This window comes from Falco biarmicus, chromosome 13 (assembly GCF_023638135.1).
Source record: "Falco biarmicus isolate bFalBia1 chromosome 13, bFalBia1.pri, whole genome shotgun sequence".
Classification (NCBI taxonomy): Eukaryota; Metazoa; Chordata; class Aves; order Falconiformes; family Falconidae; genus Falco; species Falco biarmicus.
The window spans coordinates 1,802,452-1,821,960 of NC_079300.1; the positions used below are offsets into that span (position 1 = coordinate 1,802,452).

The window sequence follows — 19,509 nt, forward strand, 5'->3', positions numbered from 1 at the left end:
TGAATGGGCGCCATTCCAGTATGAAAGTGGTGGTTTGATGCCATTTGGGATGTGCTGGGAGATCAGGGACTACTTGCCTGGCCAGCACTGGTCCTGGGAAGGACAGCAAATCCTTGGCTTGGAAGTGCTTGGCGGTGCTTGGAGGTCACCTGAAGACTTGCTGGCGCCTTGCATTTAATTTACTAAACTGACATTATGCTGCTTGGAGGTACATCGTGCTCCTGCCTTGGGTGCAAAAAAATCCACAAAGTTAAGAAGCCTTTGCAGCGGGCTCTGGAAGTGAAAAGAACAATATTTTCCTGGTTAGTCCCAAGGGAGTGGAGGGGAAAATTAGAAAGCTAAAGAGTTGCCACAGTCCCTGGTTTTTGCTGGGCAGCACAGTGCTCTGCCTGCACCCCTGGGCAAACAGAACGGTCTCAAAGCCTGCTGTCGCAAGACCTCCCGCTGGGAGAAGTCACCTTGTTCAGGTAAAAACCAGGTTCCAAAAGTCCTGAAATAATTTATTTTTTATTTTTTTTTAACTAGCAATGTAGGTTAGTAACTAAGTGGTGGAGTAAGTGCTGACACAACGGGTTTTGCTGAATCGCTTTCCCCAAAGAGGAGCCTGGCAGTGTGAAAAGGCAATGATAAAATTAATTGGGCTGAAGTTCATTTCTTAGTAATATGCTGCATTTCAGCAAATGATATTGTTCTGGGTGATGTGATAATTCTCCTCAGTGACTAATTCCAGCAGATGCCTCTCATCAGTTTGGGAGCACTGGTCAATGTGAAGAGTTTTCATTCCAATGCAGGGAGTGAGGTTTTGTGCCAGTTTTGCTGGATGTAGCTGATGGGATTCTTATCCTGTGCCACTCACTTTAGTAATTAGAAATGTTGTTGCAGCTGAAAGACAGAGTCTCAAGAGAAGAATTAAAATTCCTTTTTAAAAAAATACTGTCTGGGGAAGGTGAAATTTTAATAGTGCTTATCATTCAGTATTGGCTTATATAAGATAATCACTGATGGGTGCTTGGGGACACGGTTTAGCGGTGGGCTTGGCAGTGCTGGGTTAACTGTTGGACTCGATGGTCTTAGTGGTCTTTTCCAACCTGAACGGTTCTTTGATTCTGCAGAGACACTCAGCTCTCATTTAGTTTGCTCACAAAAGAGTGCAGGTCCCCATGCTGGCCGGAGAAGGGTACAGCTCTAGTGAAAGCCGGGGGCTCCAGGGCAAGCGGGCCGTTTGCTGGAGGGGTATGCACTGGGAGAAAGGTTTGCAACCAATGGAATCTGCTGTAACTCGTCTTTATTCTGACCCTCTGCCAGCTCATCTCAAAGAATCAGAAGTTATTGCACAATAATTAGTCATCCATCTGCCACAGCACATCCCAGAAAAGGGCGGAATGGAAGTATGTATTATTCAGCATCCAAGACCTTAGCAACATATTTCTTCATATAAGTTAATTTAGAGTTTTAAGCTGTTACAAGTAATGCTTGGGTGATATTTGACGTGTATGGATAGTGGAGTAATATATATAATTGTCTGAAATCTACTAGTCAACAAGCACAGCCAAGTTGGAAGAATGTAGCTTGGGCTGAGCTTTGCTTGGAATACACTTCTCGATCAGGTTATGCAAAGCACCTGGGGAAAAAAAAAATAATCTGCCTTTTCTGTATGCCCAGGCTAGAAAATGAATATGGCAAAATGGAAAGCCGCTTGTTTGCCACGAGCTGCCAGCCTTGGTGCATTTCTCTAACTCTTCACCCTCCTTTATTTTATATTTTTACCATAGAAAAACTGGCCATAGTTGAAAACATTCTTTGGTTATTTAACCCTTTCTGCAGGGAGGCTGGTGCGTGGGCGGCAGCCGTGGCTCTGCTGAGGGCAGGTGGCAGCACCCAGGGCGCTTCCATCAGTGCCCCTGGTTCAGGCTCTGCCAGGGAGAGGATGTGCACGGCCCAGTGCTGCTTCCCTCAAAAAACCCTGAAATACCACAGAAGGGAGAAAATTGTTGAGCAACCTGCAGCCCTGTGCCGTCTGGTGTCCCTGAGCCTGGCACGGCGGCCCTGAATGCCTGAGGATACTGCCAGGCTCCCCAGGACGCTGCTGCTGCCGGGGATGGATTGCTCCATGTCAGGGGCTCCAGCCTTTGCCTTCAGGGGAATATAACCCCAAGAAAACCTCTTGTACTGTGCAATGGACCTTCGTGCAGCTCTAAAGTGTTTTAATCATATTTAATCAGGCTCAGTCTATTGCAACACATTAATATAATGGTCATTTCTGGAGTCCCTCTTGTAAGCCACTGGCTTTCAGTAATCTGAGAAATGAAATAGATAACAGGGAAAAATTAAATTACCTGGTGTGGAGTGTGGGGTAGTGTGCTAGGCAATATGCTGGTGGATGCTCTCTATCCTCAGGGATAAGTGACTGATTAATGGAGCTGGGCACCCGGTAAGTTACATCCTCTTTGTAAGACATGGAAAGCTCTAGGTCTCAGTTTTGGTATTGATTCTTTCAAGTTATATTAAATGATGATTCATTTAATATTACATAGAGCTGGCTAACTCTTGCAAAGCTCTTTGGTAGCAGGCGGTGCCCGGGGGCTGTACCAGGGGTGCTGTTGGCTCTCGGCAGATGCTCCCAGTGCGGGGCTGGCAGGCAGGTGCCTTGGACACCCACTTGGGAATGGCAGTTAGGTGGGAGTGTGTTCACGAGTTCCTCGCGATCGGATCTCTGCACAGTTTGTTCATGAACTCCTCATCAACAGACCTCTATATGATGTACATACTGCAAGAAATAAACAAATAGGGCTCTGAAACTGTGTGGGTTTTAGAAGTTGTTTGGAAAAGGCAGATTTTCTCCTTCAGTCCTTTTATTTAAAACCCCCACTTCTGCAGGGTGACGGTGCAGCCATGGCGAGGCCATAGCCGAGGGTCCCTGCTCTGGGGGCTCAGACACCTGGCAGTGCTGCCCGTGGGGAAGCCATCTCGCACACCTGTACCCTGCTGGCGTCTGGCTCAATTCTAATTAGAATTAAGCAAAGCAAGTGTATTTCCTGCACCGGTTTTGGTTTGGTTATTGTTTTAGCGCATCCTGAAGGATCTGTAAGGTGACCATGAGGACCATCCCTGCAGAAGAGCAGGGCAGCATTTACAGTTTTGCAGCGTGCCTCCACGGGGCTGGATGCTGCTGCCTTATTTCTACCTTGGCCTGGCATGTGTTAGCAGAGCCAGCAGCCTGGCCTCTTCTGCCCGCTCTGCCCCGTGCTGTTACGCTCCCGGTTTCGGTCCCTCCTGGGTGGACGAAGCCCCTGGAGCCCAGCCAGCAGGCATGGGGACGAAGCTGGTACCAGTTCTGGTACCAGAGGCAGCCTGGCTGAAAACTTGCCAGAATGATGTGTGTTAACTAAAAAACATTTAATGAGAATATTGATCAGTCTTCCTCAAGTGCAATTGCAAATGCAAATTAAGTTTTTCATGTGAAACCAGTGAAAATATGACAACTGTTTGCTAGATAAGCGCAGTGCTTTTGTTTTTGCAGATCATTTCCTTGCCAAGCTTCCAGCATTGTTATCAAAAAGAAACATTCCTCGTGGGTTTAGATGCACCCAAAAGAGCTACAAATGATCTGAAAAGTCTTTTCCAACCTAAATAATTCTATGATTCTACAAAATAGCTGCGGGGTTCATCGCTGCTGCTTCAGAGAGGACCACTCCTCAGCTGAGCTTGTGAGCATCCTGCTGCAGCAGGGCCTTGGCTCTTAATTGAAATTAATGCCACGGGAGCCCTGTTGGGAGATGCATCTGAACGTCAGCTCATTCCTGGGCTCTTCTCCCCGTGCTCCTGGGTGGCAGTGCTTGTTATCTTGCCAGTGTCCGTATCAGCCCAATTTACAGAGATGTAACAGAACTGCTGCAATCATAAGTAATTAGCCCAGCAGGAAACCTGTTTTCCAGCAGCTATTGAGATGAAGTGGAATGGCCGAGGGATGCGCACAGGCTCTGTTTATAATCAGAGCTTTTATGGCCCAATGAAACTTTTATTGGGACGTAACACAGAATTTCCCTGAGTGCATCCTGCTGTGCTGGGCAAGAATCATCGTGTGGAAGTCCAAAAATCAAGGATTTCTGACAGTATATTATGATAATCCTTGTGAAGGCCAGTCTTGGAGACGATTGCCTAAAACATCTGCACTGGATTTTGGGAAGGTAGCTGTGGAGGGACCGTGGTGACTGTAGTGAGGTCTGGTCTGTTAGAATAAAGAAGGGCATGTTTGGGGTGGAAAAGCTCCAAGGGCAGAACTCTGCATTTCCCAGGCCCTGTTTCTGGTGTGGGATGCTGCCGGCTGCATTTTCAGTGCTTCCATGCAGCTTTCTGAAGTTTGGCTGATCTGCTTATATTGCATGCAAAGTCCTGCTGAGCACCTGTCAAAATGTCCAATGCGGTTAAAATTCTATCACACACACTGAAATCATTCTTTTAATGTGCCTTCAGCCTGGAAGTGGTGATTTTTCCATCCTGCTGCATCTGACCTGTCGCCGGTGCTGCTCTGGCCACAGCTGCAGGGAGCTGAGGGAAAGCTGCTGGGGTAGGGGCAGCAGCGGCAGGGGGATACAGCGGCTGGTACTTAAGGGCTGTGCTGTGTTTGACACCCAGGAGCCAGGTTGGGTGCTGGCTTTGCTGGTGTGTAGAATGCTGGTGGGGTCTCCTTTGCAGCCACCCGTCTGAGGTCCCGTAAGGCAGCACAGGGAGCTGCTGTCAGCCTGGCCTGGGAGAGGCTGTGTCTGCACCACCGGGAGAATGGTTCAGGCTTTGCATTTAATATTGCATGCAATTATGTAGCGGTGCTGCAATGCTGATCATTTGCACTGCCATGGCGAGCAGTGATAACTGTAAACTTCAGCTCATGGGTAGCATTGCGGCAGCATCGGGAACAAAGGCAGTTTGAGCTGCGTGGCCGTCCAAGAGCTCGGCGTGCCTGCCCACAGCACCTGGGGAAGCTGCCACGGGGCTGGTGGGGATGTCAAAATGTGCCAGCCCAAGGGGTGCCCTGGGAGAGGGGGGGGTCGGACAGCCAGGACCCTGCAGTGGGAAGAGCACACAGTGCTTTGTGCTGTGGAACAAATCATAGAATAGAGCTCTCCTCCCTGTCCCAGCCTGCAGCCAAGCACTGCCGAGCGCCTTCCACTGTGCGTAAACCTCCAAGTGCGATAAGGTGAAAATGTCCCCCGGTTACGTTGTGATTCACTGAGAACATCCTGGGGTCGCCGCCGGCCTCACAGCCTCGTCGTGTCCTTGCAGATGTGCCAGTCCCGCTGCTCGACAAAGCAAAGATGGGTTATTGGGATTGCAGAGGAGGGGGTAGCTGCAGAGGTCCATGCAGTGGTGAGGGGTGGTGCAGGCAGTGCAGCGGGGCAGCCTCCCCGGGCTCCCACCCGCTCGGGCACGGAGCCACCAAGCCTCCTCCCAGGGAGATAACTGGGATGGATTTGTTTTATCAGCTTTTTGGATTTATTTTATCAGCACTCAAAATTTAAAAGGCAATTTTGTAAGAAATTAAGGTTAAGATTGAGTAATACTCAGATTATTTATGTGAAAGATGAGATTTTTATATAGATCAATGGAAATTTCCAGTATACTTTTTTGGGGGGTAAAACCATGAACTTTGCAGCTGGTGATGGAAAAAAAGCATTTTCTTTGATAAAAAGCGCTGAAAGCTTTGACCTGCTAAAGCATGAACAGTGCAGGGATGGAGGCAGAGAAGATCTGCTCTACCTTTTACCCCGTGCTCAGCAGCTGACGTGGTCTCATTGCCTGTGCGGTGTGTGTTGTTTAATTAATGTATATGGCTATTGCAAGTACAGCCTGCTGCTGGGGTCTGAGCACAAGAAAGGCATGAAATTAAGACCTGTCATCTTAAAAGATTGACAGAGCCTGCTAGAATTTATGTGCGGCATATTGGTGTTACTGAAAATACACGTTTAGCTGGCAATCATCTTAAATATAATGAAATGAGTAAGATGCTAATTGGTATTTGTCCAGTGGAATGCTCTGCTTTGGTAGAATGGCAGGGCAGAGCAATTAGTGTAAATAGCCTATGACTGCAGCCATCAAGAAGCAAAGTCTCAAGCCAGACTTGGCATAATGTTTCAAAGTTGCTTTGCTGTAAGGTGAATTCTTTAAAAAAAAAAAAAAAAAAAAGAGGAAAGCAGTGCATTCAGCTTGCGCCATGCTGGGGGGACGGGTCTGCATCAGCTTGAAATGTCTCATCCAACCCACACCCACGGGCCTCATTTTGTTTTTACTTTTTGGGCTGCAGAAGCATCTTTTTCCGGCTGGTTGCAGCAAGAGCCGTGCTGCTGCCCAGTGCAGGGAGCGGGGAGCACCAGCAAGGGCTTGTCCACCACCTGCACCACTGCATGGCCCCACAGCCCCTCGCTGCCTCCGCAGCGGGTCTCAGTGAAGTATTTTTTCCTTTTTGGAGGTTTCCACTCTGCTCACCACAGTGATGTGCATCATCCCACCCCTGCAAGGTCCTGGGCAAAGAAACAGACTGTTCAGGGCATGGAAACATGTATTTGTGTAGGAGCCATAGAACATCTCCTGGCTTCTGCGCTTGCCTTGAGCATCCTGCTTGCTGTAGTTCTGTGTTTGGCTCTTGCCTTTATTTTGAACCCTGGGACGGATGCAGCAGCTCCTGGGATGGGGGCTACAGGGATCACAAGAAAAACAAAGCCAGCATGGTCCTGAGCATCTGTGTTAAAACAGATTTGCTTGATGAAGCGTTTTTGGCCAATTATTTAATGAGTGATTGTCATCTTCCTCGGGGGGGGGGAAATGCATACGTATGTCTCGGCAAATAGCTGTGTCTGTAGCAGTTTGGTGGCACTGAAGCGGCACGGAGAGCCTGGCCAGAGGCTCGTGGCTGAGCCTGAGCGGCCGGCGCACCCCAGCACTGTCCTCTGACGAGGATGTCACATACCTCTTGTTTTATAAGCTCAGGATTTTCGTGATACAAAATTATGCTATTCTAGTATTTTTTATCTAGAAGTCATTATCTTGTTCAGGGAAACGAAATAAATCCCACATTTAAATACATATTTCTTTGGCAGAGGCTGTAACCCCTCCGAAGCTAAGCGGCTTGAGTTAATATGCTCTGTGGGACGTGCCAGCACAGAACGTGATTGTCCCTTTCTGTCCTCTCCCTGGCACCCAAGGGCATGGCCAGCTGTGACAGCAGGGACAGTGACCAGGACATGGGTGACAGTGACCTGGGCATATCCTCAGGACCAAGTCACACCATGGGGCAGAGCCAGCTGCTGGCTACAATGGGAAATCTCCAGACACATCTAGAACAAGATGTAAGATGCATCTCCTTGAAATAGCTGTGCCCAGCAAGAAGATGCTGTATGTCTATCAGAGAGAGAAATAATTCTGGTTTTTTCAGCCTTGCTTTGGGCTCTGGAATGCAAAGCTGGGCTCCAAAAGCTGAGCGGGTGCTGAGCCTGCACTGGGCTGGCTGCGCTGCTGAGGCAGAGCCCTGCGGGTGCCACCGCCAGCCTCCAGCCGCATCCCCCGGGCCCATGGAGGCACAGAGGGTGTCATGGACGAGGGCCCCACCACGGGGCACCTTGATGTCAGCAACCCCATGGCTTGTGCCCCCAGCTGACACCCTCTTTCCTAGGCATTTAACAGCGGTAATTAAAAGTCTGTAATACCAATTCACTGATTAGATGTCTGGAAACTCTCTCAAAGCCAAAATCCTGTATTTGAGACAGGGCCTTGCAGCAGTGGGTTCAGCTCGTTATTCCTTAGCTATGTGACTTCCACCCCCCCGGTCGGCCCTGCTCCCCCTCCCTCCAAACCTCGCGCTGAGGGGGCCATCTGCCCCGAACCTCTGCTGATGGCTGGGAGGTTGGGGGTTTGCTGTAGGATTAGCTGTTCATCCTCTCTTGGAAAATATCATGCAGTAACTTTCTTTACACTGATATAATGCTTTCCACCCTCAAAGCAATGTGCTGTATAAGTGTTAATGAGCCATTAGATAAATGAACTACAAGGAGATCGTCAGAAGGCATTCACCTTGTCACCCTGGGTGGTGGGTGGCCTTGGCTGGCTGCCAGCTGCCCACCCAGCCGCTCTCAGGCTCCCCCTCCTCAGCAGGATGGGGGTGGTGTAGAAAACCCACTGCTGCAGGGGAGGAAATTGAGGGTTTGTCATCCTGAGTTCAGAGCAGGTTCTCATCACCGCACCAGTGTGTCCAGCTTCTCTCTCTGTGCTACCGCTCCAGCTCCACCTTTGTGTGCCTTTGAGCAGGAGAAAGCCTGGGTGTCACCTGAGTGGCTGGGGGTCCCCAGAGCTAGTTCTGCCCCAAGGACAGGGCAGCAAGCAGGAGGTGGGCAAGAGGACCCCTGGAGGTGCCCCCACCCTTACCCTAGCCCACCTAGGATCCTGGGGGCAGCCTCAGGAGCAGGGTGCAGGGATGCCTGGGGGACCATTTCCCACCTGTGCAGGGCTGGGGAAGGGACAGCAGGGTGACTGCAGCTGCAGCCCTCACCCACCCACCCACGCTCACCCGGTGGGCACCTTCTCCTGTGGGTCTGCACCTGCGTTGTGCCCAAACCACCGGTCACTCCCTCCAGGGCTGCTCTGCTGGGTGGCAGCGAAGGGCAGGGGTCCTGGGGGTGACTCGCAGCTGCCCCATCCCTGCCTCGCCCTCCCACCGCCGCTGAACGGCTCGCCAGCCCGGGGGCGGCGGGGCTGCCTCCGGCACCCAGAGCTGGCGCCCCAGCAGAGGTGGCGGGGGCGGTGGGCACCGGGGCGCTGGGCACCGGGGCGCTGGGCAGCGGGGCGGCCGGCGGGGGGCTGGGCTGGCTGCTCCGGCTGCAGCCCCGCCGCAGCGGGGACCGCGGGGGCTACTTCGAAGACTTTGTGCTGCGGCTTGTTTGTCTGGCGATGCTTGGGGCAGAAGGGATTAACCCCGGCACTGCTGCGAGCGTGGGTTTGCAGGCGGCGGGTCCGGGTGCCAGAAACACGGGATTAACGTGCGAACTCACTGGCACACGGTAGCACAGCCATTTTTCTCCCCCTCCCCTGTATTTATTCCCCACGCACACACACGCGCTAATTAGCCCATTTTAGCACCGAATTGTTCCCCGCTATAAGAGGTCCTCTTGCTTAGCGATGCCGGCAGCTGTTTTGACGGGAGGCACCTGCCCGAAGCGCCTGCCTTCCCCCTGAGCACAAAGGAGGCCCGTCCCCAAGCTTCCCGCAGGATCCTGACGGGGCCATCCCGGGAGCTGCTGCAGAGCCGGCCCGCGCCGCCCCCCACGCCCGCTGCCAGCCCCGGCGCTGGGTGGGCTGCGCTGGGTGGGCTGCAGCGGGCTGCTGCATCGGCGCGAAGGAGGACGGATGGATGTCGCCGGTCCGTAGGGGCTGGCCAGCGGGTGGATCTTCGGCCGGCGAGGCTGCCTGCTCAGCAGTTCATGGTCCAGCGGGCGCTGGAGCCAGCGCTTGCAGCATGCCTGCATCGATTTAAAACCAGCCACCAGAAGCAAGCCTGCATCGAGCCAGAGCGGCGGCCGCTGCTGGCGGTTCATCATGAAGGAACAGCTTTATGCCTCTGGGAGCACCTGACTGGATGGATGCTTTTGTCTCAGCTGCAGCAAATTTTGTGGGGGGAGACCTGAGAGCCAGCTGAAATCCGCTTGCGATTGCTTTGTCAAGTTCGGGGCTTCTCTTCTCCCGGCATTGCAGGGACGCAGCCCGGCTCCCCCGGAGACCCCCGCTGCCTCGGCTACTTCTGTGAGTTCAGGGTCGGCAGGACCCCTGGGCAGCGTCTGGGACCCAGCCCTGCGCTGCTGGGCAGCCTGCAGCCCGCGTCAGGCCGGCCGGGGGCTCTGGCTGCGACCTGGACGGTGGCTAACGGTGTACGGAGGGCGCGATGCAAGTGTCCATCGCCTGCACAGAGCACAACTTGAAGAGTCGAAATGGTGAAGACAGGCTCATCAGCAAGCAGAACACCACTACCCCAAACGTAGTGAATGCAGCCCGGGCAAAATTTCGGACAGTGGCTATTATTGCTCGCAGTTTGGGGACATTTACCCCTCAGCACCACATTTCATTAAAAGAATCCACTGCAAAGCAAACGGGCATGAAATATAGGTATGGTGACAGTATCATTCTTTGTTACCTTGCAGTGTGATAGCTCTTTACTTTGCCTTTAAAGAATTGCCTGCCTGGATGCATCTGATTTTGCAGAGGAGCTTTCCGCTAAGGTTATTAATAGATTTTTAAAGTTGTGCATAACTGAGTAGCATTTGGGTGTGACTGTTTTCACAGGCATATGTACATGTGATTTTATACAAAAAAACAGTTGCCTGGCTTAGATTATATACAGCATTGTGAATTTTCAGCAGTGGTAAGATGGTTTCCATTAAGTGTTTGATATAACTTATATTGGTACTAATGAGCAGAAAAATCAATTAGCAAAGCATGTTTGAGACTGGACAGGAAAAGTTAATTTGCAGTACGTTGTATGGAGCGAAGAGCATCTGCCTTGGGTACCATTTCATCACGGTGATCGCTTACTGACTTTCAAAGCCAATTTTAGGAGAAATGCAGAGGAAAAAAAAATAATCATGGGCATTCTTATAAAATGCCCTATGCATCTTGCAGGTTTTTATTCCTCCTAACCCAGGCAGGAAAAATAATGAATGGCTGTGACTTCAGTCTGAAGTGGTGGGTGTGGGCAGCTGCTGAGCTTCCCTGTCATGCCTTTAGCTGAGAACGAGAAGGGCCGGTATGCTGGGGCGGCTGGCTTTTGCCTCTTCGGGGTGTCCCTTTCAGCAACTAACGGGTGGGGTGGCAGGCGCTGGGGGAGGCAGCAGCCTGGCGATGCTCTGCACCCCTCCATGAGCAGCCCTGTGCAGAGCAGCCCGGTGGGCGGCACCGGGGGGCTCCATGGGCAGGGCAAGGGGTGCAGGGCTCCGGGCGATTTTAGCCATGCTCCTTCCCAGCCTATGGAATAATGGCCGATGCTCCTGCATGGCCATACCTGCTCCGGGGGAGCGGCACAGGGTGAGGATGCCATTCTGTAGTTACGCTGGTTTTATGGTCCTTGGGACTGATGCAAAGCCAGGCTGGCTCTAGCATGGTTACGCGAAACACAAGCATGTGTGCAGCCCAGCCCGAAGCTCGGTTTAGGCAATCCTGCAGTTCTGAAAATGTCATTATTAACTCTCCAGGAACCGCACAGGTGGGGTGTACAGCAGCAGGGTGACTGGGATGCTTGGGTGTTATTTGCTGTGAGTTGCTCGAATGGCTGATGAATAACGGGGTGGCTTTGCCCGAGGGGAAGCCTGGCCTTTCCGACTGCTCGTTCCTGTTGTTGGGCCGTGACCAACTTTTAGCAGGAGCGCTACACATTCCTGCCGCTTGCTCCCCGGCATGGTGTCGGCAGAAGTGGTCCAGGCAGTGCTCCCGTAGCGAGCCTGTGGTGAGAGCAGAAATGCTCATTAATATCTCCCTGTGTGAGATGCTGGGGGTGCATGGTGGGGCAGGATCGGTGCTCCGGAGGGCTCCGGCGGGGCGGCAGTCCCAGCTCCTGGGTGTTGTGGGCTCTGCCCCAGCTGTGGGAAGTTTGATATTGGGGGGATGGTGGCAGATCCTGCCCAAGGAGAGGCAACTCTCAAAATCAATATAACTTGTCCTTTAATCAGCCTCCCTGTGGAGCCGGGGCTGGTGGAGCAGTGCCCGCCAGGATCTCCCCATGAGCCCTCTCCCCTCCTGCAGCCCAGTCCAAGCCATTGCACGTCCCTGCCTCAGCTTCCCCCGTAAGCACGGCTGTGGTGTCCTGTCTTTGATCATGTAATTCACAGACATGATCTGTTACCAAGTCACTGCTTCTGCTCGTTAGGCTTATGGACAGAGTCTACTAATTGTCAGCAGTTATCTGCGCTGATTTCCCACGGGCTGCCAGTGCTATCAGTGTACCAACACGCCGGGTAATTGCAATTCTTTGCTACCCACATGACACCAACGCTCCTGCATCCTCTGAAGTTGGGCCTTTGTAAATCCTTTCTGGCTTGTTTCTAGATAAGGTTTCAATACCGAGGGCTGGGTTCTCCAGCTGGTTCAGCACAGCCCTGGCGGCTCCCCTGGCTTGGCTGCCTGGGACCTGGGGAACTGCATCAGGAATAGCAGCTTGGTGACGAGGTTGATGTTTTATCTTTATGACTAATCCCTGTTTCTGCTCCCAGATCTCCCCGTGTCTAGAGCTGATTTCTCCCCCAAGAAATGAAGTGGAGGGGAATCTGGAGGAAGAGCTGACTAAACCTCCAGGCTCAGCCGTGCTGCTGCTGAATTGAGATAACCTTTAGTTAGGGGAGATGCCCACCAGCGGCAATGGAGCTGATATTTCGTGTTCACCTCTGGGGATGGTTCCTCGGTCCTGGGGAAATCCAGTGCCCGGAGAAGCCGAAGGCTTTTCCCAACGGCTACAACAATAATCCTGTAGAGTCCTCAGCTCCCTTACATCTGAAGCTGAAGTCCTTCCCAATTAATCCTCTCCTTGAGTTATGTCTCTGGTGCTAAACTATACAGTGGGTGCTGCTTAAAATGACATGTTAGCTCAGCTGCCCCTTGTTTTAGGCTAAAAATACCGATAGCTGGTCCTGCTGAGACCCTGCGCGGTGCTGCCGCCCCCCTGGCAGGGCTGCCCGCGGCTCCTGCCCCGCTCCTGGGCTCTGCCCGACCCGGCGCTGCCACCCCCGGCTGCCAGGCACTCCCGGTGCCAGGGTGATTATGTAAAAGGGAGAGACAGTGACTACGCCTGTGACAGGGGATGGGGGCGGGAGAGGAGCCAGCTCAGGGGCTTTTCAGCAAATGACATGTTTCTGGACCCGTTCCAGCTCAGAGACCGAACTGGAAATGTAAAAGACAAAGTTTACGGGAATAAATATGTTCATCGGGGATCATCTGCAAATATTAGGACTCAGGTGTGTTCCCGCAGCGTTCGTGTGAGCAAACCTCTGCTTTGCATTTGCTAAATCTCATTTTGCATCCTCCCTGTCAGGTTGTGGCATCAGCCGGACGGGACCTCTGCTGTCACCGCCAGGGACAGCCCCAGCTGCCCCCTGCGTGCGGAAGGTGAACTGGGAGGGAGGCTGTTCCCTTTTATCCTTTTTAATGCTCCGGTTCAGTCCTACTAGTGAGCCTGCCCAGATGCTTGGGCAGAATATTTGGGATCACTTCAAGTCTTTCCTTGAAAATGATGTAGTTGCAGTGCTTGGCTTGGAAAATTGCAATCTGCCACACCACTGCTGAAAACAAAGGATGTATTTTTGCATCCCTCCCAAGCACAGCACGGGAGGAGGGCTGGCAGGCTGGGTCCTCACCCGATCTGGACCATGAGAAGGTCACAGCCTGGGTTCTCCTCCCACCTAATTTGCTGTAATTTGAAAAAAAATTATTATCCCAATTCAAGGTGTCAGTAAAGTGGATGCAGCCCTGATCCTGGTGCATGGGGCTATTTGAGATGTTCCACGTTACCACAGAGAACAACTTCTCAAACTGAGACTGGTCCAGCCCGCCCATGCTTATACTGGCAGCCTTGCCATCACGGATGCGGCAGGGCAAGGCTTCGCCTCAGAGCATCCCGGCTCCCCGCCAGCCTGCTCCATGCCCAGGATGGGGCTCAGCTCCAGCTCCATCCGCTGCACTGCCGATTCGGGGCCATCAGCAGTTCAAAAATAGCCTTTTATGAGAGCTCTGCCTGTGCATGGGCACGAGGGATGCAATTTACAAAGCTCAACTATCTATTTGTGTTCATAAATAATTGATGGTGGCAGCTATGACTATTAACTCTAGTGCGAGCCTAAACAACAAAAAAAAATTAACCGCAAAGACAAGCTGGTGGAGTTAACAGTCCGTGCTCACCCTGCAGCTTGCACAGAGCCTGGAGCAAGGTGCAGAGAGGCTGGGCACCATCCTCTGGAGGGGAGACCCGTGCCTCCCACCCAAGGTGGAATGTCCAGCCCCACCTTACAAGCCAATCATGGCCACCATGCCCATGCCACCGCAGCGCCGGGGGTCCTCCTGTGCCACAGAGGCCTCAGGGTGAGTGTTAACGATGGCTGGCAGAGCTAGAGGGGGGCAGCAGCAATTATAGCCCGTGCAGGGAGGCCAGGCTGGGAACCTCGTCCCTGCTCGGCCAGGTCTGCAAAGGACCTGCCCTGCTGCTGCAGGCGCCGTGGGGGCAAGTGCTGTCTCAGTCGCTGAACACTGGGTGTGCAAGGATGGCATGTCACAGTTTGCAGGGTCTGGAGCAGCTTTAGCAATGAAAGACCTTCCCCAGCCACCCATGCTGTGGAGCTCAGCTACCTGCTTAGCACCGGCTGCTGCTCTGGAGGGCCAAGCACCAGCATGAACCCGAATGCGCACGAAGGGTCTGGAGGAGACCAAGCTGGCCAAGCACACAGTGCTGCTGCCTGTCCACTTCCTTCTCCTGGAACACAAAGTACCTCTCAAAAATGTGGGTGCCCGTGTTTACAGCAACCCCAGTGCAGGGTGCCCTACTCAATATTTTTCTTAGGGTTTTTCCTGGCTTGCTGCCTGGGTGCTGCTGCTCACCAGGCTGCAGGCTGTGGGACCTTCCAGCGTCCCCAGTGGCACCACCACGAGGCGGTGCCCTGACCACATCTCAGCAGAGGTCATTCCATCCTGCTGGCTAAAAATGCATCAGCAGTTTGAAGGCATCTTTCTGCACTGTGTGCCTGAAATTCTGGGTTATTGCCAAAGTGCATTACGAAAGCGCTGCTAATGCATTGCATCGCAGCAGTGGGTGTGTTGCTCCGGTGGCTCCGGTGGGATGGCTCTCTTCCCCCTCCTGGAAAGGTGGCTGCAGGCTTGACTTAGCCAGGCTCAGAGCAGCACATACCAATTACAGACATTAAAGGGCACAATAAAAGTACTACAGCCCAAAGAATTCCCCATCCCCCTTTTCTACCTAGATAAATATCCGCTGATAAACGTAACTAAGATATGTAGCAAGTATCAAGCTCTCAGTCCTGTGGTTAACTCAGACTGTTCCAGTGCTGTGGGCTGGCAGGTCCCAGCCCGGAGGGAAGCAATGCTCTGGAGCACCTTCCCTGCCAGGGTCAGGGTGGGCAGGAGAGCAAACCTGCTTGTGGGACACATCTCACAGCATCCCCCTCCCTGGAGACGTCCTTGTGTAGCTGCTGAGGAGGTGGAACACCTGCAGGGGGGACACGGGGCCCTGCAAAGACTCAGAGCCATGGCTGAGATGTGTGATTGCCATCAGGAAAATGACTTTTGCCTCCGTGGTCACCAGCGGTTTCTTCCACTCCTTTGTAGGAGTGACCTGTGGGGTAGAAGCAAAACTCACAATGCTTTTATTAGGGTGCAAATTTCTTACGTAGAAACGTGGTATGATTAACACTAGAATTGTGTTGTAGCTGTGGATTATTGTGCAGCTCCTGTGCAACGTGCCTGGCTGTACAGCTGGCACAAGTGTGGGCTTAGAAGAGTCAAAAGCAAGCTGCCAACCTGCCTGCTTTGGAAACGCACACAGGTCAGCCTGGGTTGCAAAATTAGTTTGGAAATAGAAGATAAAGCTCTTACACTTTTCAAGGGCTGTAAGGGAAAGCAGGCATTTCTTAGCAGTGTTTCAGGAGTTGGGTCTTCTTGGTTTTGTATCATACTACAAGCATTAACCACAATAACTACCTCATATATTTAGGAAGACATGCTTTATTTAAGTCTTGCTGCAATTATGAGTAGTTTTAAGCACTCACATGCAAATGGCACAATTATTTTTATATAAATCTACGTATTATTATGGTAGCTCTCCACATCAGGTTGATTTTTATGGCTCATTGTCTGATCTTTGTTTTACTGCTGTAAATTAGGAGTAATCCAGTGAACAGAATGGACTTACACTGAATTCACATTGCTTTTCCCCCCAGGACTGTAGCTTATAATGGCTACAAAGAAGGCAGGAATAACTCAAAGAAGGAGAAAAAGGAACCAGTTGAGTAAACAAAATCTGCGTTGATTTGTGCTGCTCTCGAATTCCTAATGGCTCTCCAGGAGTTTGTAGCTGCTAAGTAAGGCTGTGGGTTCCGTGTGGTCTGCGTTTTGCTTGTCTCATTACACTGATGCAAAAGCCGTGTTTAACATTGCAATGTTAAAACCAGCTTTAGATTTGAATACACATTTAGTTACCAGGTAAATGCTCAATATATGGTAGTGCATGGAGTTGGTCAATGTATGCTCACTCCCTGGCTTTCATGTCTCGTCAACAAAGACTTTGCAGATGTCTGGGCTGAGTGTAAGCACAGAAAATGTATCTCCTCTTCCAGGTTTCAGATAAAGCAAAGTTGTCTTTTCTGTTTGCCCAAGCTGACCGCCCAGGCGGTGTCTGCCTGGCTGAGCACGGCTGCTTCCCGGCTGCCCGCACCAGGCTTTGCTGCCGGAGGAGCGATGCCCAGCGCTGCAGTGCCTGCAGGCTCTGCCCCGCTCGCTGCTCCCCACCCGCAGCAAAGGGATTTCTTCTGCTCAGGGTCTCTCCTTCTGCCCCCTTTCCCCTGGAGACCCAGCCAGGCCAAGAACCTTCTACATTAACTTTAGTGACTTGCAAAATTGATTTATAGTGCTATTTGCAAGTATTCCAATATTCTTCATAAATGTTTCTAACCTATCAGGCACTTTGAAAACCTCTGTATGCCAGCTTAATTACAGACCCTCCATGAGGTCTAGCTCAGGGAGAAATATGTCACCGGTGGGAGCGGTGCTGGCTGGTGTCAGCCCAGTGCAGGGACTGCTGTACAGGAGGCGGGTGGCAGCACCTGGCATTCACCCTGCCCAGTTGCGCCGTGACCGTCCCCGCTTCCCCGGCTGTGTGGCATGCCAACTGTTTCTCATGACTCCCCACGGAGCAAGCTCTGGGGATGCTGGCTCGCCTGTCCCAGCCTCCAGGATGCTGTCCTGCAGTGCTGGTAGCACTGGGGGCACTGGGAGGGGACAGCAGCAAGCCAGGGCTTGGTCAGCCGTCGATTCCCACCCACCCATTTCAATCCCAAGAGAGAGCGATGAGCTAAGGAGAACAAGATTGAATTCAAGGGCAAACGGTGTTTTAAAGAGCGTGCTTTTCATGTCAGTTTTGTTAAGCAGAAGCAAAATGATGATATTTTAAGGAAGCTTTTCAATAATGCAATGCTATTCTGGTGATGAGCCGCACAGCCTCTCAAAGCTCGCCAGCGGCCGGGCCGTGCAGGGCAGTGGTGCAAGGGCGCGGGAGCAGCCTGGGCAGCTGTCCCGGCCACCGGCGGGTGGCTGTCACAGCACTGCCGCTGCCTGTGCCCCCCGCAGCCGGGCTGCACTCTGCCGAGGCGGGGGGGCTGGTGGCTGTGCCCCTGGTGCAGGGCAGCTCCCTGGCTGATGGTGGCTGCAGCAGGGTCCTGAGCGCCTGGCTGCTAAAACGCACCCTGCTCCGCTCTCCTTGTCCCCAACCATTCCCCGCAGCGTGGTATTTTCCATTTAAAATCTGCATGACAACGTTAATCTAATGCTTAAAAGGATGGAAAAAAGATGTAATGCAGAAAACTGCTAATTTGATTACTTGTGAAGCGCACAGTTTAAGATATTTAAAATGTATTATTTTAGCATGGCTGCTTTGGCAAAATCCAATTTGAATTTCGAGCATGCTTATTTTTATTTTAGACTAACATTATAAAAGGCCATCTGTAGAACACGTTTGTTAAGATATTACTTCTCAGTAAAGAAAAGAAAACGTTCTGCATGCAACTCGATGTGAGCCCAGAGGTTACAGCTGGGGTGACATTTTGCCAGCTACAAGTCAGTGGGCATCTCTCTGCCTGGGGTCCGGCGTGTGCTGAGCACTGTGCCGGCAGAGGAATGACTCCCTGGAGCTGTTTCTGCAGGTCATGCTCCAGCAAAGCTTTCCTACGCTTCAGTGTTTGGAAACTAACCAGCAAACCAAGGTCTGTGGTGGGTAAATACCTGATGTAAAATCAGCAGATGGTTTGGATGGATCTTGCTAATGCACAGAGGGGTTTGGCTGCTGTGTCCTGTCCCTTATCCCAGCCCTGCTCTTCAGGGTGGTCCAGGTGATGCTTCCCACCACTCTGCAGGAGTCAGGGCAGCAGTTGGTGGGAGCCTCTGGAGGGGTTGGAAAGTGTTTTCTCCTGAACAAACCCAATTTAGAAGTTGATCAGAACCTGCTCTCCATCCACAGCCTCCACTGTTGTGCTCACTGTATACCCTCTGGAGGAGACAGGGAGGATAGCACAGCAGCCCCTGTGATACTGGGGTGGCCCAGGGCATGAAGGAGATGGCAGCCCTTTGGGGTAGGCTGTGCCCTGTCTGCTGTGTGCTGGGGTCACTCTGGGTGGCTGGTGGGACGCACAGCTCGGCTGTCCCACAGCGATGCCCTCCCACTGCTCCCCAGCCAGTTGCTACTGCAGCAGCATCCCCTGCGGGAGATGCAGCATTGTCCCTCAGGCAAACCAAGACTTGCTCCTTGTGGTATCCAAATGCATTAGAAATTACTTTCAAGCTATTTTTGTAGCACTATAAAACCTCCTGGCAGGCAGGTGGGAGCAGGGAGCAGCGCCTGGTGTCCAAGATGCCTTGCCTGCGTGGCCGGGTGCTCAGTCAGGGCTCCACAGCCACTGCGCTAAGTTCCATGAGCTATTTTCTTGCAAAGGTCTGCTCAGAGAGCAAACAGAAATAATCAATGGGACACAGGGCTTGAGAAGTGGGATCAGCAGTAAGCTTATTGAGAAATAAGGACCTGAAGCTCCTGGAGGTGCTTTGTACGTGGCACCCCAACAAGGTGCTGGTGCCTTGCCTCTAGCAGCACCCAAAAGGAAAGCCAGCGTGCATTTAATGCCCAGTTTTTGCTTACGGCATGCAAGAGTGGTGTGAGAGACTGTCGCAGGGCCTGGCAGCAGCTTAAATTCAGCTGGATGCAACACAGCTGGAGAGCCTCAGGTTGAAGAAACGGGATGGCCTCCTTGCACGAGACGGGCATGGGAGAGCTGGGCTGCGGCGGCCAGGATCGCCTGCCCAGCTACACGCTGCTCATCAAGGGGCTGTGTAAATCATTACCAAAAAATGTGCCCTGTATGTAAACAGGCTGCTGTAGAAGTCTTTGGCATATGAAATTATAAAACCTTTATGGCCCACCTGTATTTTCCTGTTGGCATTACATTTGCCAGAAAAACTAAGCACTGCCTGGTCGGCTCCAGCCGTGCCGGCTGCAAAACTGATTTCCGAACAGCTTCAGAAGTGCTTAAAACCTGTCAGAAATGCCCTTTCTCTCCGAAAGGTAAAAGTCCTGCACAGTAATTAAAACAAAACTGCAATTATTTTTCACAGTGGTCTCCCTGACTCGGCCTGCTTGTTTTTACAATAGTTTATGCAAATAGCTTTTACCTAAGTATTTATGCAAGAATAAATTGCCCCTGCAAAGCGAAAGGCTGCCCT

At 52.1% G+C, this 19,509-nt stretch overlaps 1 protein-coding gene across 7 annotated transcripts in view; it reads left to right on the forward strand.

Annotated features, from left to right (window-relative positions):
• KCNAB1 (potassium voltage-gated channel subfamily A regulatory beta subunit 1) overlaps window positions 1-19,509 on the forward strand; it is a 72,559-nt gene that overhangs the window by 12,371 nt on the left and 40,679 nt on the right. The window contains exon 1 of one of the 7 annotated variants that reach the window (XM_056357958.1): window positions 8,978-10,143. The exons of 5 other annotated variants lie outside the window; for them this stretch is intronic. In XM_056357958.1, the coding sequence (XP_056213933.1) occupies window positions 9,923-10,143 (221 nt within the window). In that variant the 5' untranslated portion in view covers window positions 8,978-9,922. Of the gene's footprint in view, window positions 1-8,977; window positions 10,144-19,509 lie in introns of those variants that run through there. One more of the 7 variants, XM_056357959.1, reaches the window with a different exon arrangement.